This window comes from Nicotiana tabacum, chromosome 20 (genome assembly GCF_000715075.1).
Source record: "Nicotiana tabacum cultivar K326 chromosome 20, ASM71507v2, whole genome shotgun sequence".
Classification (NCBI taxonomy): domain Eukaryota; kingdom Viridiplantae; phylum Streptophyta; class Magnoliopsida; order Solanales; family Solanaceae; genus Nicotiana; species Nicotiana tabacum.
This window is the reverse complement of record NC_134099.1, coordinates 117,757,844-117,785,087: the sequence shown is the minus strand read 5'-3', so window position 1 is coordinate 117,785,087 and position 27,244 is coordinate 117,757,844. Positions and strand designations below refer to the sequence as shown.

The following is a 27,244-nucleotide window of genomic DNA, read 5'->3' as shown; positions in this document are numbered from 1 at the left end:
ATTAATAATTGGTAGATGACTTTTGGAAGCCATGGGAATGCTGCCTTTGGATCTTGTGAAGTAAGGATGGGAAGCTAGACTACCACAAAATCAACCACCTAAAACAGGACATGTATAATGCCACATAACAAACCAGTTAGTTTGAAAAATTTAACAGATTAGGAATCGCATATTGGGGATGCAATGCACCTGAACAGTTAAACGTTTCTAAATGTTTTGCAACGACAGTATTTTTTATCCCGGCTTTTACTATATGTTTTCTCAAATTTCGAATCTTGATTCTTTTTCTTCCTCTTTTGCTATTTTTTGCTCTTTTATTTCTTCAATCTTATCTTTCGTTTCACTCAAATTTTTTTCTTTCTTTTCTCTCTCTCTTTTCACCTTTTTTTAGTTTATTTTTCACTCGGATTTTTATAGCTATGATCGAATCCGATAGAGATTGCCTATGTATCACGATGCTGCATTAATCAAATCATTACATAGTTCAGGGAATAAATGTGAAATAAAAGAAAAGAAAATTTTCGGTTTTCAATATTTCATTAAATAAAATCTTTTTGGGTTTTTCAATTACAAAGACCTGACATACAGACTCAAAATAGAAAAATAAACAGACTTGGAAACACTAACAGACTCGAAAAGGTGAAATACAGACTCAAAGCCAAAAGAAAAACAGGATATATAAGAGCCTCCAATGCTACTCTAGGGGCCCGCGGGACATCAGTCAGTCTTGATGCGGGCCTGTGTGTAATCTATTCTTGGAGGTACTCTAAATCATCTATCACCTGACGGACAAAGGTCATCACAGCAGCAAAGAACATGGACCTAGTCAAATCTTCGCATTCATGACACTTCATTGCGACATAATCAGCAATTTCTTTAATCTTCATTCTAATGACACCCTTTTCTTGGAGTAGGCGTCCAATTTGCTGAGACCGGGCTTCCAACACCTGCGTGGCCGTATGGTTTTGGTCTTGAAACTACTGTATATCTTCTTTAATTGGGAGATCATTGTATAGCAATGATCTCTCTCTCTTTTGAAATCCTTTGCTTGCTAGACCATTTTATTCTCGAGATTAGTCATTTTTTCCTTAAGATTGTGACCCTTTCATCATACCTTTGATTTAACTGCTGAGCAAACCTTGTCCGTTCTTCTGCATTCTTTGCTAACTTTGCCCAGGCTTTTGCCAATTCATCCTTGGCCTTTTCCATATCAAACCCATAATCATTCACTTTTCGTCTCAGATTGCTTATGCGTTTTTCGTCTTTTTCGCTTCTTGCCGGGTTTTCAACGGCTATTTTCATCTTCTGAATCTGAGATCTGAGGGCTTCATTTTCTCGAGCCAACCTTTTATTTTCTCCTTTATCCTCAGTAGCCTGCAAACTACAATCAAATTTGACTTTTTTGATTTGATCCTCTAGCTTGCTTATGGTAGTCTTGTATCCCTTCTCTTTAGCTAACCAGACCCATTGTTTTCGCGCTCCGTTGGTGAATTGTTGGACATGGGGCCTTTTGGCCGGCTGTTCTGGTTCTTGATCGACCCAAACTCTCTTACCATACCATGCGGTGTAGTTGGATTCTACTTCACCCGTGAACAAATCACGTACTTGATTCTGTTGCTCCAAAAACCTATATTGGTGCCAAATCTGGCGAACCTTTTCTTCTGGGAATGTGGCTTTGGGCATAGTTCAATAACCTATGGACTCAAATCTTCATCATGAGGGACTGTTTGGTATCTTTCCAATTGTCGTAGGACCCGATGCGGAGCATCCGGCTGAATACTCCAAAGACCCATCAATAAAAGAAAGCACACTCCGGTAGCACACTCCGGCAGACATGACCGGGAGCCAACCGAAAATCCACTCAACTCGGTTTGCGGTCAAATAACCCAAATACGCGAACCATGCCTCAGTACCTTCTGGAAACTCATGACCGTTTACCTTGTTTCCATATTCTTCAATGCCATTGAGTCCGGTCAGACCGTAGTTCATGTACCCGGGCGATGACAATGATGTTCTACCAGCCATATTTGCAAAAGCAAGTTGCAACCCTCAAAAACTTTGTCCCAGCTCGACAAGCGGTTAAAGCTTGGTAAATTTCTACGAGAGTCATCGGTATGGTAGTGCCATTGGCCTTTTTGACCATAAAGTCGACTATTCCTGCAAGGCCCAGTTCTATATGTCTGTCACTCCTTGGCCATATCAGAGTGCCTAAAAATGCCACTACAAAGGCCAAACCTCTATGTGCTTCCCTTTTTTTTTTATTTCCCTGATGACTCAAACTAGTGTCCGGAGCCTCAAATCCGCAGGGGTCCCCATACCGGCTATATAAGAAATGGAATGTACAGAATCTTCTGGCCAAATTTTCATCTTTAACCTGTCGGCTAATACTTAGAAGGTCCAAAAACTTATGAGGGGTCACAGTTCTTGGTGCTACTGGATATCGATGCTTGAGATTCCCGTCAAGACCAGCATAACCTGCTATCTCCTCTAGTGTAGGGGTCAGCTCAAAATCAGAGAAGTGGAAAACATTATGTATCGGGTCTCAGAATGGTATCAAAGCTTCAATTATATCAACCCTTGGTTTAATTCTCAAAAGACCAGTGAGCCCACCTAAAGCCTTTGTCACAGAACGTTTGCCGGCCTCCCTCAGGTCGTTCCACCACATGTGGAGTCCTAGTGGAATTTCATCTACGACTCAAAAAGGTAGGTTCTCAATTGTGCTCATTCTACACATTTAAATTAGGGTGACTGGTTAAAACATGTGAGTTTCGTTTGAAAACTGACCAAGCAAAAGATTATTTTAATTTAAAACAAATCACGGCTAATTTTGCAAATAAAGCCCTTCAGCAATTCAGAAGGGGAGATTTTAGGGTTGTGTTTGCTAAATGGCCTAAAACTAGAAAAAGGACCATAGACGACTATTCTTGCAAAAACCGCCTTCCGACGCCCGGTTGGGATATTTCTGGCTATTTGGACAAAAACGGCATCACCTAACTTTATTTATGACACAATGACTATATTTTCATATTTTTGGTTATTTTGCAAAAGAGGGGCTGGACCCGATGAGGGTTGCCTACGTATCTCACATCTGGTGAGAATCAAATCCCCGTAGTTTAGTAAATTTTGACGCAACTAGAAAATATAATTTATTTTGAAATGGCTTTTCTTCTTTTTCTCTTTTTTAATCAAAAATTCGGTAGAGTTTCGGGATATTTTGGATACCGAGATTTTCAGAAACGGGTGATTTTCTCTTTCTTACCTCAATTTTGGTTTCTCTTGACTTTTCTTCCCTATTCTAGAAGCCGGTCAACATGAAAGTTGAAGCAAATAAATGTACAAGTAGTACGTAAAAATGCATCAGGATGGTCTTTTAATTTTTGGGTACACCTGTCCTAGACGGACCCAACCTCTGTGTTGAGTCCCCAAAGTCAAATGTACGTTATGCAAACAAGCGTTTCTGCTAGGGATCCGGCATGAGGCTATATTATTCTAGGTTTAAAATTGGGTGTATTGTTCTAAACTTGGCTTACCCGAGCAGACAACTCGAGTCGGGGGTGGGGGCAACGTATCGGAATACAGAAGTTTCACCGGCTTTGCAACTTGTCTGAACCTCGTTCTAAAATTGGGATATGACTCTAAAAGAAAAGAAGACACGCAAAGCGCACACGCCCCAGAAGATTTAGAAGACTCAGAGAGAAGAGGGATTCGTAACAGTTTTATATATAGTTCAAATAATATAAAAGCGGTAAAAAGCGGCATTTAACACATTAGGCTCAAAAATATAAAAATAAGATAATAAACAAAAGCCAAGTATCACAGTTATTCTAAACTCGAATTCTAAACCCTGAACCAGAGATTTTGGGTTCTACTCCCCAGCAGAGTCACCCGAGCTATCACACCTCGTTTTTTCCGAGGGGATAGGGATGTTTTCCAATTAAAGTAACATTAATCGAAATGGGATTATTTATTTATTTAGAGTCACCACTTGGGATAATTTATGGTGTCCCAAGTCACCGATTTATTTTAAATCCCAAATCGAGGAAATTTTGACTCTATTTTTGGTTCGCGAACACAGAAGACCGAGTAAGGAATTCTATTAACCTGTGAGGAGGTGTTAGGCACTCCCGAGTTCCATAATTTTAGCACGGTCACTCAACTATTAATAATTGGCCTAATTATCTAATTTAACACATATTTTAAACTTATTGTGTATTTTTTAACCTTTTATCTGCTTTTAATTATTTTAAACAATTATGGAATTTATTTGAAACAGGTCGCGATATCGATCACTTGTTTGTTTTTGTACATTTTGCAAATCACATCACGTGAAATGCACCCGCGACTTACAACATGTTTATTTTATTATTATTCGAAGTTATGGTCGGGTCACATAAAATGCACACCCAAATTGGGATTTACGTAACGTGACTATGCCACAGAAACCGTACGCATGGCCACGATGATTTATTAATCACGCCTAAAGTAAGCTACGATGTTCATGAATTATTATTTTTTCCTAAAGCTAACTTGAGATTATTGTGACGCCATTGATTATGCAATTGTTTTGAAAAATTTGTGTAAGCACGCCTAAGCCCAATGAATGATGGTTATTTGAATTTTTAATAGGAGAAGACAAAAACTTGGTGATAAAATATGATTAAGAAAATCGTGAGTTACCTCCCTGTTCTAGTTCGCAACTATTTGTTATATTTTTGCTAATTAAAGGAATCTAAACTAGCCGATGATAGTAAGTGGTGTTATGAGCTAAACTCAATTAAGTGCCCACACTAAATGCCCAACAATTAAAGTGAGCGTAAATGGGCCTACTGGAAGGCCCAATAACATTGCAATTCATGGTTGAGACTAAACTTCAGCAATGAAGCCATAAATTACCAAACGGGCCTAAGCTGCGCCCAGAGGTGCAAATGTCACAAAATTTTGAAGACTGTCATTACTACTGAACCTAATGATTCTAATGACCGTTCCACACAATTTTATGAAAGCACATAGAATATAAGTGCAAATTTACTCAAACATCAATGCATGACTGCTCCAAATTTAAAGGGATCAGTAATGGCCATATTTAGTTTAAATCTTTTTAAACAACTCGCTATACGCCTGACTCCTAATAATGGCATTTTGAACCTATGGACTTGCTCTATTGAAATAGTTCCTCCATTAGTAGCAGTAAAACTAATCAATGCACAGTTTGCAGCCAAAATAAATTAAAAATCAGTATTTCAACCTAACATGGAAACAGTTATAAGCAACAATCGAAATTATGGGATTAATCTTAGAACATCGTGTGATTAACGAGTTGCCTCATGAAAGGATTTGACTCTTAAATACTTAGCTCAAACAAACCATTACCTCAATATTCAATTTCAGAAGCACTGGAGTCCAAAATTCAAAACAGGGAGTAAAAAATGCAAACTTAAGACATCACACAAAACAATAGACTTAAGCTATTATACCCAGATATTTTGCAAATTCTGAGTTTACAATAAACAATCATCCTTCATACATACTAGAACTAGGTGTTACCAAAATTACACTACTTCTTCTCATGTCTTTTGGAATCAGACAACTTAATCTCAAACATTCAAAGCCTAAATATGTGAATCACATATATGCTAAACTTCCAAATGCTTTTGATTGCAATGTGATGCTTCTCACCTTTACACAAACAACCGATGTGCTTATGATTCTGAACACATGAATTTCACTTTTAGCAAGTAATATTAAGCAAAGTAATAGCCCTATAAATGCAATAAGATATGCTTATGCTTCAGGAAACCAAACTTAAACAACAATTTTACTTTAGCTTGTATTTTTATATAAAATAAGGACTATGTCAAAGAGATAAGTTCAAATATGGACCAATCAACTAACAAACATACATAAAATCATATAAGAGAAACAAAGAGTCATAACTTCATATTAAAATAGAAAACTTTGATTATTCTAAAGATCATAATTGTACAGAATCATAGAGGTGTACCTGATTGCCAAGAAAAACAATAGAAAACCAAAAAATAAGTCTCTGAATCAGCAAGAATATCAGCAAGATAACAGCTTTAAATCAGGAGCACAAATCCAAAAGTTCAACCAAAGGAAAAGAACCAAAAAACTAGTGAAAACCTGAAGCCAAATGACTTCTGTTCCTTTTTCTTTTCTTTTTTTCTTTTGAAGAATTTTCTAAAATTTCAAGAAAAATCAATCTATATGTGTGAGTGCTTTTTGTGTATCTTGTAGAGAATTAGTGTGTGTTCTTGAGTGTAATTGAGAGAAAAATGCTGAGTGAAAAGTGTGTGAATGAGAGAGTGTGAGTCTTTTTTTTATAGAATGTGAGAATGAAAGATGATGGGAATGAGAGAGAGGTCGAGAGAATCTGTCAGCCTCCCTTAAATTTAGGAAATTAGCATCTTTCAAAAAAGAAAATTGGCAATTGTCCTTGTTTCTAAATAATTCATTCAAATTTCAGCATCTTTTAAAACTAAAAATGGTCAACTGTCCAAGATCTAGAAGCTTCTTGTATGCTTATCTGAAATTTCTCATCTTTACTGTCTAGTTAACCTCCCTAAATTCTACTTAATACAAATAGTCACCCCAATTTTGACCTAATTTCTGATTTATAATACCCTAAGTTTCCATGTTCCTTTAGACCCCCCCCCAAGTTTCAATTCTGAACAAAAAAACAAACATACTTATATGAAATGTAGCCAAAACAGAAAATCAAACAAAAATGATAAACATAAAGATATTAATCCTAAAATAATGCAATTAACCTACATAATCCTAATTTTAATGAACTTAATCAAATCAATAACCAAGCTATTCAAAATTAACTCCTAATTAATAATGCAACACCAAAAATAGAAAAACAAGGAATAAGAGAAGAGATATAATAATTTTGGCCGAGAAATGAGTCGACGAACGAAGCGAATCGACGAACGATGAAGGCGACGAAGCTCAGCCGGTCAGTGTTGACTTGGACGGAATCTGGCGAGTTTTGAAATAACACAAAACCAACATTAACCAATTGTTCTTGTTAAGAACAATTGACCAATATAAGTCTTTAGTCAAAACGGGTGAATTTGCTCTCAAAAATCAAAAAAGAAAAAATTTGGGTTTTAGGGTTTTTGAGATTGGAAATTGGTGAATATAGGTGGGGATTTTGGGGAATTAATTGTAGGATAAGGTTTAGGAGGGTGTGGGGAGTATAGGGTAAAGATTTGGGATGATTTGGAGTGTCGCCGCCGCCATAGGCGATTCCATGCGGGTGGCGGACAGCGGCTGTGAGAGTGAGAGAGACGAGTTGAGAGATAAAGAAGGTGGAAATGAGGTTAGTTCTCTAGAGTTTGGGGGTCTAGTTCAGACATTTTTAAGGGGAGGGGTGGGGGAGTTGATGGCTGTTGGATTGGAGATAATGGAGGGCTGAGATTGATCCAGATAAAAACGGCGTTGTTTCATCTTATAGGAAACCTGGGCCAAACTTGGATTTGTGGTCAGACGGGTTAAATGCTGGGCGGATTTGGGCATTTTTGGGTCAGTGATTTCAAAACCAAAACAAACCCCTTTCTTTTCTTCTTCTCTTTTTTTCTTGATTTTCTTTGATTTTAATTTCTAATTAAATGAATTAAAATCCTAAATTAAGTCCTAAATCAATCTAATTTGTAAAATTAAACTAATTATCTATTTATGTTGTTTACATAGTTAATTAATCTTAAATTAACGAAAGAAAATTACTAATTTAACACTAAAAGCTAAAAATATAAAAATGAATATCATCTTTGTGATTTTTGTTTTAATAATGCAATCAACTTATGCATTTAGATTCTAAATGCTATGTAATGATGATTTGAACATTTTTTGGTATTTTTCTATGATTTTAAAAAAATGTTAAAAATGCATGAAAAGTGCAACTAAATGCAAACAATTAACAAAAATTCCTAAAAATTTTATAAAAATTAAAATAATTAGCAAAAACCTATTTTGTGAATTCTGTCGGATTATTTTAGTCGGACAAAAATCAGGATGTCCCTGGATATTCTTGATGGCTGATCAGGAGGTCTTTATTAGGAAGATTTGTGTCACGACCCAAAATCTAACCATGGTCGTGATGGCGCCTATCATGTTACAAGGCAATCCTACTTCCCAAAATATTACTACTAAACTGATTATAATAAATTAATAAAACATTTCAACATTTAAATTTTTCATAAACTAAATCAACTAGAAATATAATATAGAAAAATACGGAAACGAGCCCCCAAACATCGGGGTGTCACTAAGTCATGAGCATCTAAAACTATAAACTAATATATATAAATTGTCTAACTGTCCAAAAGAAGAAATGACAAGAGGAGTAACAAGGTCCTGAGGATACTAGCAGCTACCTTGCAATCTCCATAGATTGTCGGCCTGAACTCAACGATCGCCGCGCTCTAACTCACTTGGATCTGTACATAAAATGCAGGGTGTAGTATGAGTACAACCAACTCAGTAGAAACAGAAATAACTAAGGAACTGAGCAATAGTGACGAGCTAAGTAAAACAGTCCAATTGTTTATTTTCACAATTTAAAAATAAGCAAAAATAAATAGGTAAATTCCATAACTCATTAATGCCACAAAAAAATTTAACAGATAAATGCAGCAACAACACAAGTAAATACAACTTCAAAGCAATGTCACTCCATCACTCATCACTCGCACTCAGCACTCAACACTCTGCGCTCATTGGGGGTGTGTACAGACTCTAGGGGCTCCCAAAGCCCAAGCGCTAAGCACAGACGGCTCACATGCCATAATATCAATGCCTGGATCTGCACGGTCAGCTCATGTACTACGCGGACAGCTCACGCACTATGATATCAATACCTAGACTCGCACGGTCAGCTTACGTACTACGCGGACAGCTCACGCGCTATGGTATTAATATCTTCACAACCAGGCCCTCGACCTCACTTAGTCATATACCTCTCCAGCCTCACAATGCACCACTAATAAGGGGACACAACCTACATCAAGTATCACAACATATCAGCAAAATAGTAGAGACTGAGGTAAATATGTACAATAATTTCTATGACTGAGTAAAAATAATGTGAGCACTAATGAAGCCTAAACATGATCTCTAATGTGAAGGCAGACAAGTTCACCAACAAGTAAATGCATAAACACAGATAATGGTTATTAGGCCTCACATCCTCACGGAACGGACCAAGTCTCAATCCCTCGATGTATACACCCGCACACCTGTAACCTAGCGTGGGTATCACCTCAAAACAATCGCATGATATCAAATTCTCCGGGTCTATACCCTCAAGGCCAGAGTTAAAACTGTTACTTACCTTTCCAGCGTAAAAATCTTACTCCGGTATGTCCTCGTCCCTCGATTCGGTCTCCAAAAGCTCCGAATCTAACCATAATTAGAATAATATTATCAACATGTCTAAAGAATCGAATTTCACAATAAAAACTATAAAAATAGGCCAATAATCTGAAACCGGCCAAAACTTGGCCCCTGGGCCCACGTCTCGCAACCAGTTAAAAATGGCAGAATAATAAACATCATCCTCTTCCGAGTCTAACCATATAAAATTTATCAAAATCGTACTCCGTTTGGTCCCTCAAATCCCTACCTAAAACTCTCTGAAACTCAAGCCCCAACTCCCTCAATTTCACTTTGAAATCATCAATCAAATCCCAAAAACGAAGACAGATTCATGAAATATAACCAAAATCGAATAGAGAACACTTACCCCAATCCCGATGGTGAAAATTGCCTACAAAATCTCCCAAATCCGAGCTCCCCAACTCAAAATATGACCGAATGAACAAACCCTTATTTTATATATTTTTCTGTCAGTTATTCTGCCTCGTTTCTCATGCCAAATGATCCCGAAACTCACTTTTTATGCCTCCAATAGATTTCTTGTGAAATTTTAGTTAAGTTAGGCCTTTGAATCACTCAATTTGACCTTATAATAAATGAGATATATTGGTTTCAATATTTACAAATAGTGCAGATTTTAAAATACGTCGTCAGTGGCAATTTCGTAATTAATCTCAAAAATCTGGCAACCTAATTCTTAGTAAAAGGACCGTAAAATCCTCATATAGTGTCCAAATCCTTGCTATGGGTCCGTAATTACGATACGTATCTAATGCTTCAATCAAAAAAGAAATCAGAGCTCATTTGTTCAATATGACATCATTTATGCTTGAAGAAATGGCGTCGAAACATAAGAAAAACGAGCGCAACACAACCCAAACCTATTCAAAACTCACCCGAGGCCATAGGAATCTCAACCAATAATTCCAACAAGTCATAACTACCTGAACTTAGTCGAACCTCCGGAACATCCAAAATAATACCAAAACACCAAATCAACCTAGAATTCATGCCTAAAAACTTCTAAACTTCCAACTTTCGCTAATTCAAGCCTAATTCTACCACGGACCTTCAAATTATATTTTGGACACACTCCTATGTCTAAAATCACCCAACGAAACTAATCGAATCATAAAAATCCAAATCCGAATTCGTTTACTAAAAGTCAAAATCTTGGTCAAACCTTTCAAATTTAGAGCTTCTAGCTGAGACCATTCTTCCAAATCAATTCCGAATAACATGAAATACCAAAATCGACGATTCACATAAGTCATAACACATCATACGGAGTTACTCATGCCCTTAAACAATTGAGCGAAGTGAAATTGCTCAAAATGATTAGTCCGGTCGTTACATCCTTCTCCGCTTAAACATATGTTCGTCCTCGAACGAGTCTAAAACATACCTGAAATCACATAATATACCACATAATTCAAACACTCACCACGATGATTTCTAATCATAGCAGCTGCCCAAAACAACCAAACACTGGTAATAAACCTCTTATCAAATAGAGCCTCAAGTCCTCCAGATTGGCCCAACATCAACACACATGAATCACATCTCGCACCTCATCCATGGAATCACCATATATCATAATCGATACTGAGCGCTCATGTGCGCATACGAATACGTGAAAAGAATTCAAAGAGTTACAGTTCAAGTTGAATCAATACCGCACAATAATAATTCAAGAAGGTGAAGTTTTTCTAAAGGTTCTGTAGCCTCTCGAAAATAAGTACAGATGTCTCCGTACCGATCCGCAAGACTCTACTAAACCCGATCATGACTCGTGAGACCTATGTAACCTAGTCTCTGATACCAACTTGTCACAACCCAAAATCTAACCATGGTCGTGATGGCGCCTATCATATTACAAGGCAAGCCTACTTCCCAAAATATTACTACTAAACTGATTATAAGAAATTAATAAAATATTTTAACATTTAAATTTTTCATAAACTAAATCAACTCTAAATATAATATAGAAAAATACGGAAACGAGTGCCAAACATCGGGTGTCACTAAGTCATGAGCGTCTAAAACTATAAACAAAGATATATAAATTGTCTAACTGTCCAAAACAAGAAATGACAAGAGGAGTAACAAGGTCCTGCGGACACAAAGAGCTACCTTGCAATCTCCACAGATAGCCGGCCAGAACTTAACGATCTTCGCGCTCGAACTCACCTGGATATGCACATAAAGTGCAAGGTGTAATATGAGTAGAACAGACTCAGTAGTAACAGAAATAACTAAGGAACTGACAGTAGTGACAAGCTAAGTAAAACAATCCAATTGTTTATTTTAACAATTTAAAAATAAATAAAAATAAATAGGTAAATTCCATAACTCAGTAAATTCCACAAAAAAATTTAACAGATAAATGCAGCAACAACACAAATAAATACAACCTCACAGTAGTATCACTCCATCACTCATCACTCGCTCTCAACACACTCAAAACACTCAACACTCTACGCTCAATAGGGGTGTGTACAGACTCCGGAGGAGCTCCCAAAGCCCAAGCATTAAGCATGGACAACTTACGTGCCATTATATCAAAACATGGATCTGCACAATCAGCTCGCGTGCCATAATATCAATACCTAGATCCGCGTGGTCAGCCCATGTGCTACGCGGACAACTCACGTGCTATGGTAACAATACCTAGACCCGCACGGTCAGCTCACGTGCTACGCGAACAGCTCACACGCTATGGTATTAATATCCTCACAACCAGGCCCTCGGCCTAACTCAACCATGTACCTCTCCAGCCTCACAATACACCACCAATAAGGGGACACAGCCCACATCAAGTATCATAACATATCAGAAAAATAATAGAGACTGAGGTAAACATGTACAATAATTTCTATGAGTGAGTACAAATAACATGAGCATGAATGAAGTCTAAACATGATCTCTAACGTGAAGGCACAAAGGTTCACCAACAAGTACGATGTCCTCATACGATGTCCAAATTCAACGATTCTTTTTGCTAAAGGTCCGTAATTACGATACGGATCTAATGCTTCAATCAAAAAAAGAAATGGAAGCTCAATTATTCAATATGATATCATTTATGCTTGAAGAAACGGCATTGAAACATAAGAAAACGAGCGCAACACAACCCAAACCTATCCGAAACTCACTCGAGACCCTCGAGACCTCAACCAATAATTTCAACAAGTCATATATCACTACCCAAACTTAGTCGAACCTCCGGAACACCCAAAACAACACTAAAACACCAAATTAGCCTCAAATTCAAGCATAAGAACTTCTAAACTTCCAACTATTGCCAATTCAAGCCTAATTCTACCGCAGACCTCTAAATTTCGGACACACTCTTAAGTCTAAAATCACCCAACGAAGCTAATCGAATCATAAAAATCCAAATCCGAATTCGTTTACTAAAAGTCAAAAACTTGGTCAAACCTTTCAAATTTAGAGCTTCTAGCTGAGACCATTCTCCCAAATCAATTTCGGATAACCTGAAATACCAAAACCAACGATTAACATAAGTCATAACACATCATACGGAGTTACTCATGCCCTTAAACAACCGAGCGAAGTGAAATTGTTCAAAACGACTGGTCGGGTCGTTACAATTTTTGGATAGGGTTGGAAAGGAATGACGGCATGAGCGCTCAAAGTAAACTCAATATGATGGGTTGTACACTTACAACTCTTGGAATCGACTCTTTCAAAAACTAAAACAAACTCATGCCCCAGTTTTAGATACTGGAATATTATTTCTTCTCTTTTATTTTCGAAATTTCTAAGAAAAACTGCCCCCTATTGACTTCGTGGGATTATGAAATACATTATTTGGTGCGACCGAACCGTAAGGCTGCCTACGTATCTTGTGGTAAAAAAAATCATGTCGAACGTAGTTAAAACATCCGACCTAATTATTTCTTTTCATCTTTCTTCTTTTGTTTTTGTCCTTCTTCTTTTTTTTTCTTTTTTCTTTTTTCTTTTTTTTTCTTGAGCTTTCTAAGAGTTGCCCCAGTTTGTACTCTTGGGGTATGGACTTTTCTTTTAATTTTTTTTCATTTCATTTTTTGTACTTTTGACTCTAAATTTGATTCCAAAAGGGGAGGTCAAAGGAAACAACACAAGCTCGAAAGGGATAACAAAGGTTATAAAGTGTTTGGATAGAAGAAAAGGGCCTCTCAGCCTCGAGAACGCCAAACATAGCATCCTTTTGTGTTCATAGAATTGATGAACATGTTGCTTTTTGGGTCTTTTTCAGTGTGAAGCTGTATGAGCAATACTTTCCTCACTGTGAATGACCATTGTCAATTTGGGTGATTTTTTCTTGGATTTTGTCTTGATGTAGAAGATGTATATCGCCACTAAACTGATCCATTTCAAGTTATCTGGAATACACCTTCTTTTAAAAAACACTTTCTATCTCTTAGTGCTAGACAAACTTCAACTCGTCCGATCATCCTTAAGCCTGATCTTCTCAAATAATTCAAAAGGTAGAGATCCTTAACTTCCATGAGCATAACTGTTTTGGTTCCATGTAAACTTGGTCCATGCTTATTTTTCAAATATTTCATGTCTCTATTCATGTTCAAAAGTGTCTCTTTCTCACTTATCCAATTCAAGACTAATCAGTTTTCTAAGATCTGGCCAAAAATTTCGCATGCATGTCACGTCACTAGAGCTAGCGTAAAAAGAAGTATGCACAAAATTGATACAAAATGATTGACTTCTTTTATTGAATAAAGGATAGCAGGGCCCGATAACACAAAAATAAAGACGCCAAAATAAGCTACCATGTGTTGATACCCAATTTTTCCTTCATATATATTTAAATATACCTACATACTTTCAAATATTGCATACACATTTACAAATATGCACAAATATTTTTATAATTTTTTACAAAATTAACAAGATATATAAAGTATAAGCAAATGAAGAAAAGAGATATTTTCTATGATTCGGATATATGCCTTCCTTTTTCTGTTCATTTAATTTGGTGTTATTATGCGTTGAACTTGGAAATGTTTTTCAGTATAAACGATGAGACTATTGATGGGGTTAGAAAAGAAATTCAAGGAATTTCTTAGAGTCACTTCTATGAATGATTATTTTGAGCGCATGTTTTGTAAAAAGTGGTGAGTCGGCGAGATAGTTAAACACTAGTCAAACTTTTGTTAATTTAATATTGGTTTAAATTATATATATAAATAATATAAAAAGTTAATTTTTATCAAGTTATCAATTTAATTCGAAAACGTATTATAATGTCCCATTACTAATTTAATTTGAGCATGTATTATGTTTTTCAAATTCATTTAGAAAAAAGAAAGCACATATTATTATAAAAGCATAAATACAATATTAATATACCAAAATAATCCTAAAATATTAAGCGGAAGAACTCATAGGGAAAAGGCATAACTACAATAACCTATTTTTTGGACTACAATATCTTCTTTGCTAATTTTTAATATTTAAAATTATTAAAATTTTGTCTATTAAATTCTTATTAAAAATATGTAGGACGGTTTAATAAAATCAGTTTCTTAAGAATCCTCCGTATTGGCAATATATTACCACTACATAATGTCCAATACCCAAAAAAATAAAAGTAATATTAAATAGACTGCATAAAAAGTTAAAATTGAGCAAAAAATACCCCACGATAATATATTTTTATATTATATTTGAACTATTTTCTTACTCATATAATTTTTTTATCAAATTTTCGTGTAATATTGAAAAATACCCAATTATTAAACAACAACTAAGAAATATATAAGAATATAAATGTGTGAGAAAGAGAAAAAATGGTTGGTAAGAGTCAATGTCACTAATGATTCTACAAACATAAAAATCTAAAAATGAAATGTCATATCAATCTTTTACTCTTTGAAAATAAAATTTATAGTGTATAAAATTATAATTAAGATTAAATATTCAAAACAAGAGATGAACTAATATTAATATCTGAATCAACATAGAATAAATTATTTTTTATGTTAAACCCAAATAATTTAATCTTTTAATTAATTATTTAGCAACAGAATCCAATTAAATTATTTTTAAAATTCATCATATGAGTAAAAATTTTATTCAAGTTAAGAAACAATCTTAGGATACATAAATTTATTCCATAAAAGAGCGTTAGAACACAAAGTAAAAATGTTCGTATATTATTAAGACTCAAAATGCTATACAAGTGTTTGAGGAAGCACTATCAAAATTAAATCCTAATCAAGAACAAGCTTTCAAGAGTATATCATAAAGATTCGACTCTGGTATAACGAGATTATTCTTCGTAGATGCCTCCGGCAAAATCGAAATAATACTTCTACATCATACATTACTTGCAAAAATCATATCAAGGGACATGACAATGTTAGCAATAATAGCAAGTGGTGTACCAACAACGATTTTACTTTGAGGCCACCCACTTTAGATTTGATATACCTCTTCAAACAACTTAAATAACAATCACAAATATATCAAAGTTGAGCAATGGTGCTAATTTTATAAGGAAAGCGAAATTGATAATATGAGATGAAGTACTTATGGCAAAGTGTCAAATAATCGAAATAATTGTCAGGAGTTCTTATTAATGAACCGTTTGGTGGAAAATTAATGATTTGGGAGGTGATTTCTATCAAGTACTACCATTAGTTCCAAAATCGACAAAAGCAGAGACTGTAAAAGCTAGCTTGCCAAAGTTATACTTCTAGCCTCAAATGAAAAGGATTCAACTTACAAGAAATATAAAGTAAGAACAGATCTAATATTCAGTGTCTTCTTACTTCGTGTCGGAAACGAATAAGACCATCCAATAAAAGATGATTTGATTTTTTCTGAATACTTGGTTATCAATCCCAATGGTAATAATATTGCATTTAATAAGAGAAATATTTCTATCATTAGATTAAAATGCAATTTGTGCAAATCACATGATAGAATTAAAAAGATATCTTAACTAGCATAAATAAATATGTTGATCAACTAAATAAAAGGTTGATTATGAAATTTGATAAAAAAAAAATACTTTTTAGTTTTTAACTCAGCAGAAAATAATATCAATAATTACTATCAAGAAGAATACTTAAATACTTTAATACCAAATGGTCTTCTACCATATATATTTGTTGTCAAGTATATTATTTCTTACGTATGTTAGTGTCACCGTATATATAACAGACTAAGTTAAAATTGATCTTCCATTGTATATAGTTTAATTTTGAAAAAAATATGTCCATCATGCTACTGAAAACTTAGATATAGCGAATAGATTATGTAATAGCACACAGATGTTATATAGAAGCTTTGACAATAACGGCATACATGCAAAAATTATGATACTGGTCAATGCGCTTCTAAGTATATTCGTATCCCTGAATTCAACTTTCGTGTTTCGAAACTGAGGAATATCCTTTTAAATTTGTGTGAAAATAATTTTTAGTATGTTTATGTTTTGCAAATATAACAAATAAAGCACAAGGACAAATATCCTAAATATTGGACTATATTTACCGCAATATATTTTCTTACACGAACAACTATATGTTTCACTTTCAAGAGGGATATCAAGATCGACAACATGAGTTTTGGTTAAGGCAGAGCAACCAAAGCATTAGGAGGAAACATAAATAAAAAAATATTATTGTGATGACTCGATAGGTCATCTTATGTTTTAAAATCCGATTCCACATTTCAAAGCTTTAAATACCTTATTTTAGTCCTCCTTGATTTGCGTACGTAGTCCGGCGTATTTCCGGAAATCTTTTATGCTAAAACTGAGAAAATATGAAATTTTTGCCTTAAAATCTATTTGAGTTGACTTCGGTCAACGTTTTGAGCAAATGGACCTGAATTCGTATTTTGACATCCCAGTAGATCCGTATCGTGATTTGGGACTAGGGCGTATGCCCGGAATCGAATTCGAAAGTCCCTAGCCAAACTTATCGGACTTTGTTGAAATTTGAAAGTTAAAGGCTTAGTGAATTTGAAATATTTGACCAATGGTTGACTTTTGGATATCGGGTCCATATTTTGATTCCGAAATCAGGTATAGGTCCAATACCGTATTTATGACTTGCCTTTCGAATTTGGTGAGAAACGGAGTTGGTTTGACATGATTCGGACGTCCAGTTGTGAAAATAGAAGTTTCTAAGTTTTCTTGAAAATTTCATTTGGTTTGGTGTTCAATTCGTAGTTGTAGGTGTTATTTTCGCAATTTGATCATGCGATCAAGTTCGTATGATGTTTTTAGACTTGTGTGCATATTTGATTTAGAGCTCCGAGGGCTTGGGTTAGTAACGGATAGACTATGGAGTAAAAACTGGACTTAGAAATGTCGTTGGTGCTTCAGTTCTGGTGCAGGCCTATGATCTCGCATTTGCGAGATCAAGCATCGCATTTGCGACCTCGGATGGGTTCACATTTGCGTGCTACTCATCGCATTTGCGAAGAGTGCTGGGCCACCTTATGTTCGCATTTGCGAAATATTGGGATATGAGGGGGCAGTGACTGCAAATGCAAGCAAAGGGTCAGTGTTCGCATTTGCGAAATATTGGGACATGAGGGGGCAGTGACTGCAAATGCAAGCAAAGGGTCAGTGTTCGCATTTGCGAATAATTCATCACAAATGCGATGAAAGCAGAGATGTAAAATCTTTACATTTGCGATAGAGTCTTCGCATTTGCAAACCCTAGGTCGCAAATGCGACATCTGCAACTGATCAAATGGGACTTAGACGGGAGTTTTGCTCATTCTTCAAATTTTTAAAACAAGAAAACCATAGAGGAGATTTTTCAAAGAACTTTTCTTTACCAAATCATTGGTAAGTGATTCTAAACTAGTTTCTTTCAATCTTTCACTACATTTCCTTAGATTACCACCAAAAATCTTGTGTTTTCATGGTGAAAATTTGGGGTTTTGGATAGAATTAGGGATTTTTGTAAAATAGGGATTTAGACCTCAAATTGAGGTCGGATTCTAGAACAAATTACACAACCGGGCTCAGGGATGAATGGGTGATCGGATTTTGGTCCGAATTTTTGGTTCGGACCAAACAAGCCCGGGAGTTGACTTTTGTTGACTTTTTCAATAATGACCTAAATTAAATTCATTGCAATCGTGGGTAGTTTCTATGGCTTAATTTGAATCGTTTGGTTGGTAATTTGCTAGATTCTATTTATTCGGAGGCTTGTTCGAAAGGCAAAGCCGTGGTTGAGCTTTGAGTTTGGTTTTTGGAGCGAGGTAAGTGTCGTGGCTAACCTTGACTTGAGGGATTAGTATTTTTTTTTCATTTGCTACATGTTTAAATGTTGGGTACAACGTATACGTGAAGTGACGAGTACTTATGCATTGTTGTCAGGTTATAGCAAGCGGGTGGGATTTGTTCTTTGCAATTATTGCTTTCCTTAATCATATTATCCATGCTTAGACTAGTTAATTATCAAATTGATTGTTTTTATTGTGATTATGTGCTTTGGTGATAATTGAGTATTTATTTCGAGTTGAGATTGGTATTGTGGAACCGTTATTGCAGTAAGGTTTATAATTGTTGATCATATCTCCCTGTTATTACTTGTTCATTGTTATGTGGTAAGGGGAGAGTGTTAATGCACGAAGGGCGATACCGTGGCATATGTGAGTATTAATGCACGAAGGATGATGTCGTACAATATTGTGAGTGTTAATGCATGAAAGATAACGTTGTGCCATGTTATGAGAGTTAAAACACGAAGGGTGATGCCGTGTCGTTTCTATTGATTTATATAGTGAGTGAGAATAAAAGCACGAAGGATGATGTTGTGCATTATCACTGCTTCATTGTGAGGTTGAGAGTAAAAGTATGAAGGGTGATGTCGTGCAATCTTTCTTCCTTGTGCTTAATTATTTTTACTGGTTAAAGGCATATGGACTATTTTGGTTATCATTCCGCTGTATCTCTCGTATCTTGTATCCCCCTTTAGCATGTCCCCCTCCCGATATTACCTGTCTAGCTTTTATTTGTCATTATTTTGTACATATATTGTTAATTGCACAGGTTTATTATCTAGGTATCTTGTCATAGCCTCGTCACTACTTCATCGAGGTTAGGCTCGATACTTACGAGTACATGGGGTCGGTTGTACTCATACTACACTCTGCACTTCTTGTGCAGATTTTGGTACCGGCCTTAGCTGTTCGTGAGTTGGAACAACTTGGATTTTTTTGTTTGGAGACTCGAGGTAGATCTACTGGCATCTGCAAACCCTGGAGTCCCTTCCTAGTTTCTTTATTTTACTGTTTCCTTTCTTTCAGAACAATTGTATTTTCTTCTAGACTTTGTTTGTAATAAATCTTAGAAGCTCGTGAATCGTGACTCTAGATTCGAATTGTATCATATATTATGGGTTTTATCTTATTCTGTAATTCAGTTTTAGCTTCTGTTTAGCCTAATTGTTTATGTTATTGAAATTGGCTAAAGTTGGCTTTAAGAATTCTCTAATGTTGGCTTGCCTAGCAAGTGAAATGTTAGGCTCCATCACGGTCCCGAAGGTGGAAATTCCGGGTCGTGACAAGTTGGTATCAGAGCACTAGGTTTTCTAGGTCTCACAATTCACGAGCAGGCTTAGTAAAGTCTGGAGGATCGGTACGGAGATGCCTGTAGTTATCTTCTATAGGCTATTTAGTTTAGGTACAAATTTCACTTCTATTCTTTCCTATCGTGCTATTTTGGTTCTCTCTTGCTAATTGAACTCTTCTATTCTTGTTCTCTCCCAGATGGAGAGAACATGTACTATATGTTCAGCTGAGCGCAACCAGAGCCACTAGTGGCAGCTCATACAAGGGGAAAAAGTCGAGACCCAGGTCGTGCCACAGGCCGAGGAAGGGGCAGAGCTCAACCCAGAGCTCGAGCAGCAACACCAGCAACGGAGCCTCAGGTGGAGTTTGATGAGGAGGTTCCATCCCATACCGTGCCTATGGGACCAGCTCAAGTCCTGGAGGGATTTATCGCCACCTAGTGCTTCTGGACGCCTTGGTCCGTTTAGTGGGTCTTATAGAGAGTGTGGCCCAGGTCGGTACATTCCTTATGGAACCAGTCATCTCTTAGGCTGGGGGAGGAGCACAGACTCTTGCCACTCACACTCCGAAGCAGATGGCTCCCAAGTATTAGACTCCAGCAGCCCAGCCAGTTAGAATAGTTTAGCCGGTTATTACAACACAGGTCGGTGATGGACTAGCTATGTCTTCTGAGAGCTTATTGAGATTGGACAAGTTTACCAAGATCTTTCCAATTCACTATAGTGGTACACCTTCTGAGGACCCATAGGATTATCTTGACCGCTGCCATGAGGTGTTGCGGAACATTGGGATAGTAGAGACCAATGGGGTCGATTTTAATGTGTTTTAGATGATGGGTTCGGCAAAGATATGGTGGAAGGACTTTGTGTTGACTAGGCCATGTGGGTCGCCTGCTCTTACTTGGGACCAATTATCTCAGATATTTCTTGAGAAGTTCCATCCTGTAATACTGAGAGAGGATTATCGCAGGCAGTTTGAGCGTCTCCAGTAGGGCAGTATGTTAGTCACCCAGTATGAAACCCATTTTGTGGATCTGGATCGTCATGCTATTCTCATGCTTCCTACCGAGAGAGAGAGATAGAGAGAGAGAGGGTGAGGAGGTTTATGAAGAGACTTGCTCAGCCTATCAAGTTGCAGATGGCCAAGGAAACCGGGAGTAAGATTTCTTTTCAGACGGCTGCCAATGTCGCCAGGCAAGTCGAGATGGTTCTAGCATATAGGGAGTTCAGGGGTCTGACAAGAGGCCTCGTCATTCCGGTGGATTCAGTGGTGCCTCATCTGGAGGAAAAGGGTACTTTTGGTAGAGGCCATCCTCCCAGGCCGTTTCATTCAGCACTCCAGGCATCCCATGGTTCTTCAGGTGGTCGTGGCCCTTATATGCATTATTCCGACCAGCTAGCCTACAGTGCACCACAACTCCTATTAGTGCACCACTCCAGAGCTTTCAGGGTAGTTACTCAGGTTGACAAGGTCAGTTTCGAGGTCAGTAGTCACAGCAGTCGAGGTCCTGTTATACTTGTGGTGATCTGAGACACATTGCTAGGTTTTGCCCTCGGGCGTCGAGCAGTTCACAGCATCAGGGTTCTCGTGTCATGATCCTGGCACCGGGTGCTTTACCGCCCACCCAGCCAGTTAGAGGTAGGGGTCATATAGTTAGAGGTGGAGGCCACGCAGTTAGAGGTGGATGTCAGGCCACTAGAGGTCGAGGCCAGTCAGCTAGGGGTCGTCCTAGAGATGTAGTTTAGAGGGTGAGGCCCAGCCCCGATGCTATTCTTTTCGAGCCAGGCTAGAGGCTGAGTCATCTGACGCCGTTATCACTGGTAATGTTTCAGTTTTGTAGTAGAGATGCTTCAGTTCTATTTGATCCGGGTTCTACTTATTCCTACGTGTCATCCTATTTTGCTTCATATTTGGTTGTGCCTCTGTGATTCTTTGAGTTCTTCTGTGTATGTGTCAGTACCTGTGGGGGATGCTATTATTGTAGATCATGTTTATAGTTCATGTGTGGTTACTATTCAGAGTCTTGAGACTAGTGTAAATCTTCTACTTCTCGATACGGTAGACTTTGACATTATTTTGGGTATGAATTGGTTGTCACCTTATCACGCTATGTTGGATTGTCATGCCAAGACGGTGACCTTAGCCTTGCCGGGGTTTCCTCGATTAGGGTGGAGAGAGACTCCTATACATTTTACCAGTTGGGTTATCTCTTACATGAAGGCTCAGCGTATGGCTGAGAAGGGGTGTCTAGCTTATCTGGCTTATATCTGCGATTCTAGTGCAGAGGTTCCTTCTATGGATTTAGTACCAATTGTCCATGAGTTTCCAGAGGTGTTTCTTGTATACCTTCCAGGGATGCACCCGATAGGGATATTGACTTCTATATTGATTTGGTCCTTGGCACTCAGCCCATTTCTATTCCGCCATACCATATGGCCCCGCCAGAGTTGGAATAATTAAAGGAAAAGTTGCAAGATTTGCTTGATAAGGGCTTTATTAGACCTAGTGTCTCGCCCTGGGGTGCGCCCGTGTTGTTTGTGAAGAAGAAAGATGGATCTATGAGGATGTGCACAGATTACCAGCAATTGAACAGAGTCACTATTAAGAACAAGTATCCATTGTCGAGGATTGATGACTTATTTGATCAACTTCAGGGTGCCAATGTGTTTTCAAAGATCGATTTGAGGTGTGGCTACCATCAATTAAGGGTGGGCATATATCGGGTAAAAACAATAACTCGAACCGTTAATTACTTATTGGGTTATCGGTATTGGGTTATTGAGTTAACGGTTCGGTAACGGGTAAATTTTTATTATTATTGGGTTATCAGTCCGGGCTCGATTTAGCAATTATGTTATTGGGTAAATCGATAGCCCAATAAGGATTTACTAATTTACTAGTTTACCCTTAAGTATATACATACTAGGGTTTCATATACATGGTTCAATTTCTATTTCTCAGTTCTTTCTCCGCCTCACTCCCTGTCACCCTCACACTCAGTCCTCAGTCCTCAAACCTCACTAGTTCTCCGCCAGTCCGCTACCGGCCACACGGCTCAAGCCCTCACCAGTTCTCCGCCTCATGGCTCACACCCCCACGGTTGAGCCCGTTAAGACTCAGTTTTCTATTATCTTTTTCTGGCAGAGCATTGCACTAAGGTCAGTGTTTCATATCCCATTTCTGAATTCGTCTTAGTTTGGTATCTTAGAAACAATGATTTAGGCTTCCCTTAGAAATCAATTTTTGTATATTTCCTTTTTTATGAAGCTTGAAAAATGGTTTCCCTAAAATGTGACAGAATTAACCCATCCTTCCTCACAAGGTGCTAGTTTTGTACATTAAGTTAACATTGTCCCACGAGATAGAAAGGAGCAAAATTGATTCTCTTAACTTTATCCCAATGCCAAAGTCTTGCTATTAATATTGCAAGTGTTCATTATGCAACAGAAGGCAATAGTGGCCTTTGTCTCTTTACAATATGTTTCTAGTTAAGTATATTTACTTGAATGATTTTCTAAATCTGTAGTTATATGTGTTTCATTTTAAGATTTTGTTGTCTCCCTGCTTGATTTATTTTAAATCAAACTTATAGTGACACAAAAGCATGGCTGAAAATATCATGATTGATAAGGTGAATAGTGAAAGTGGAGCTTCTAATTCAAATGCGACATCACAATCTCAATCAGTTCAATTGAAAGTAAAGAGACAAAGAAAAAAGAGGTCTGTTGCATGGGAACATTTTGACCAAATTATTGATCCGAAAGGAAATAAAAGGATGTTTGTAAACATTGCAAAAGAGAATATTTTTCCGATTCAAAAGATAATGGTACGAAATCACTCCTTACACATATGGCCAATTGTACAAAAATGCTTTTAGATGTTGCAAAAAGTCAATCAAAAATAGGCTTTAAACCTATTCTGGGGGGTAATAAGGGTGATGTAGCTGTTGTTCCTTAGAAATTTAATCAAGAACAATGTAGGAAGGCTTTTTGTCGTATGGTGATCGTTGATGAACTTCCTTTCAGCTTTGTTGAAAAGGAAGGTTATGAATTTTATGAAAGTTGCACAACCTTTTTTCGAATTCCTTCACGTAGAACTGTGACTCGGGACTGTTTTGATCTTTTCAATGAGGAAAAATGTAATTTGGTGAAGCTTTTTAAAGATTAGAGAGTTTGCCTTACCACTAATACTTGGACTTCCTTACAACGAATAAATTATATGTGTATTACGGTTCATTGGATTGATAGTGAATTGAAAATGCATAAAAGAATTAAAAGAATTATCAAGTTTTGTCCAATTTCTAGTCATAGGGGTGAAGATATGGCAAATAGTATTGTTAATTGTTTGAAATAGTGGGAGTTACAAAAGATTTCACTGTCACAGTTGATAATGCTAGTTCAAATGATGTAACGGTGAAGGAGCTTTCTAAGAAGTTAACTAAATGGGGGACCAATTCCATGAATGGTAAGCACCTTCACATGAGGTGTATTGCTCATATTATGAATCTTGTTGTTCAAGATGGTATAAAAGAATCAATTGTATCTATTGAATGTATTAGGCAAGCAGTGAGATATATCAGGCAGTCTCCTGCTAGGTGAAAAAAGTTTCACGAATGTTGTGATGAAGGAAATCTAGTTAGGAAATCTTTATGTTTGGATATTCCTACAAGGTGAAATTCTACATACTTAATGTTGAACAGGGCTATTGAATATGAGAGTGTAATTTTAGAATATGATGATCATGATATTGGCTTGTCACGTCATCTTGAGTTTGTTGATATTGTGGATGGAAGTTCTGCAGGTACACTTTTGAGTAGTGATTGGGAGGATGTAAAGAAATTGACAAAATTTCTTGAAATCTTTTATAAGCTTACTGTAAAGGTATTTGTCTCACTTTATGTTACATCAAATCATCATTTTTTTGAAATTTATGAAGTTGCTGTTTACTTGAAACAATTGATATTAAATGAAGATGTACTTTTGGGTTCAATGGCAAAGAAGATGAAGGAGAAATTTGATAAGTATTGGGGTGATCCAGAAAAAATAAACAAAATGATTTTCATTTCATGTGTTTTGGATCCTCGGTACAAGTTTGATTTTGTTAGTTTTGCACTTGCGAAGATGTTCGAAGAGAAAGGGCCAATTATCGCAAAGGCAGTGCATACATACATGACTTTATTATTTGATGAGTATGTAAAGTCTCATTCAAAAGATAAAGGTTGTCGTCCTTCTTCATGTTTATCTAACTCTTCATTGGACACAATAGAAACTTCAACTGGATCTTTTGGTTCTTTCTTTGAAGAACTAAAAAGACATAAAGCTGGGATTGGAGGTTCAGATTCTAAATCAGAATTGGTAAAATATCTTACAGAAGAAGTTGAAAATGAAATAGCAGACGGTAATATATTGCTTTGGTGGTAAGTAAACTCAACTAGATTCCCCATTCTTGCTGAGATGGTTCGGGATGTGTTATCTATTCCTATTTCAAGTATTGCATCTGAATGTACATTTAGCATTGGAGGGCGTATTCTTGATTCATTTAGGAGTTCATTGACTCCTAAATTGGTGGAAGTTCTAGTGTGCCTTCAAGATTGGCTTCGAAGTGAGCCATTACCTGTAAGTGTTGAGGAAGATTTAGATGTTCTCGAGCAACTAGAACAAGGTAGCAATATTTTAATTTGTTTGATTGTATATTATTTTTATAAATAGTTTATTTAATATTTTTGTTGTTTGACTTGTTAATATATATTCTCATAGATTTTGCCAATCTTGGAAACGAACCCTGCGATGATGATGTGTACAATCTTAGATAGTTGTAAGTTAAAACTTTGGTAAGTTAATTATTCAACTTATATAACACATAGTATGATTACAAATATTACTTGACTTAATATATTTTCTTTTTATGTTTAATAGGTGTAACCATGCCTCGACTTTGTGGTCTCAAAGCTATCTCACATGTTTGGAGTCACTATGAAAGGATTGAAGAAGGTGATGATGGATGGTGGAAAGTAAGATGTAGTCATTGTCATCTTGTTTTATGTTACAATGCACGAGAAACTGGTACTAAGTCCTTAATGAGGCATGTTGAGCATTGTTTGGAGCGCAATTTGGTGAAGCCTATAAGGATTGAGTAGTTGTTGTGTTGTTTACTTGAATTTGAACTATTAGTATTATGTTTGGACTTTGGACTTGTTAATCTAAAGGTTGCTACTACTTTGTATTGTTATTAATGTGTTTGAACTATTACTTTGAAGTTTGGATTGTTTGTAGTATTGAATTATTACTTGAAGTGTTGAACTATTAGTTGAAGTGTCGTTTCTATGTTGCAGAGAATCTGTTTTATAACTATTACTTTGTATTGTTATTCTGTTTTATGTTGCACAGAATTAATGCTTATAGCTTATCGTTGGCCTGTTAGTTGAAACCAACAGATAACATGTTCTGCAAGCATTTTCTGGGCTGTGGGATTTCCTTAAGTTGTCAGCTGCTTCATCTGTAATGTTGTGTTTGGAGATGTGGTACTTTCAGATTTTGGTTTTAGTTGCTGGTTTGCTACCAAATCCTAAAGTGGCATTGGATTCTCTAGTTGTTTGGTGAGTGGGATATCTTGTTGTAAATTAGTTACCTCTGCATTGTGTTCCATTTGGGTTAATGTGTAGTTGATGATCATAGTACGTACCCACTGCTGTTTAGTGTTTATATATGATTTCTCATGTGTGTAGGATATACACATAGTACGTACCCACTGCCATCTTTATCAAAATACTGAAATGCAGTAAATAATTTTTCGTCTCTTTCCATCAATTGCTTGACTTAGCCTCTGTGAGCTTTGGCAAAGGCCATGGTAATATATATCATAATATCAGCACTCTTAATTTTAGTTTTACCTTATCGGATAAACCGATAATCGAACCGATAATGATCAATAGCCGATTAACCGATAACCGATAACCAATATTTTATCGGTTTGCTTATCGGTTTATCATATTTATAAACCGATAACCGATAGGCAAAACCGATAATATTCATAACCGAACCGAACCGACCGATGACCATCCCTACCATCAGTTGAGGATTAGGGCATCCGATTTCCCTAAGACAGCTTTTCGGACTCGATATGGGCATTATGAGTTTTTGGTGATGTTATTTGGCTGACAAATACCCCGACAGTATTTATGGATTTGAGGAACCGGGTGATAAGGCCCTATCTGGTTTCCTTTATGATTGTGTTTATTAATAATATCTTGATCTACTCCCGCAGCCGAGCGGAGCGTGAG

At 36.6% G+C, this 27,244-nt stretch overlaps 1 protein-coding gene and 1 long non-coding RNA gene across 2 annotated transcripts; one reads left to right on the top strand and one right to left on the bottom strand.

The window, feature by feature from the left end:
* Nucleotides 1-294: 294 nt before the first annotated feature.
* Nucleotides 295-6,665, bottom strand: LOC107784395 (uncharacterized). The gene is made up of 2 exons (XR_001647674.2): nucleotides 6,002-6,665; nucleotides 295-5,707 (listed from the first exon to the last, which is right to left on the bottom strand). It is a non-coding gene; the product is annotated as an uncharacterized LOC107784395 (long non-coding RNA).
* A 16,904-nt stretch (nucleotides 6,666-23,569) lies between these two features.
* Nucleotides 23,570-26,702, top strand: LOC142174510 (zinc finger BED domain-containing protein RICESLEEPER 2-like). Its single transcript, XM_075240316.1, has 9 exons — nucleotides 23,570-23,685; nucleotides 23,991-24,103; nucleotides 24,319-24,559; nucleotides 24,665-25,381; nucleotides 25,478-25,626; nucleotides 25,881-25,975; nucleotides 26,297-26,380; nucleotides 26,496-26,560; nucleotides 26,690-26,702. Exons 1-9 carry the CDS (start codon nucleotides 23,570-23,572, stop codon nucleotides 26,700-26,702), a joined length of 1,593 nt encoding a protein of 530 aa, XP_075096417.1.
* Nucleotides 26,703-27,244: the final 542 nt, after the last annotated feature.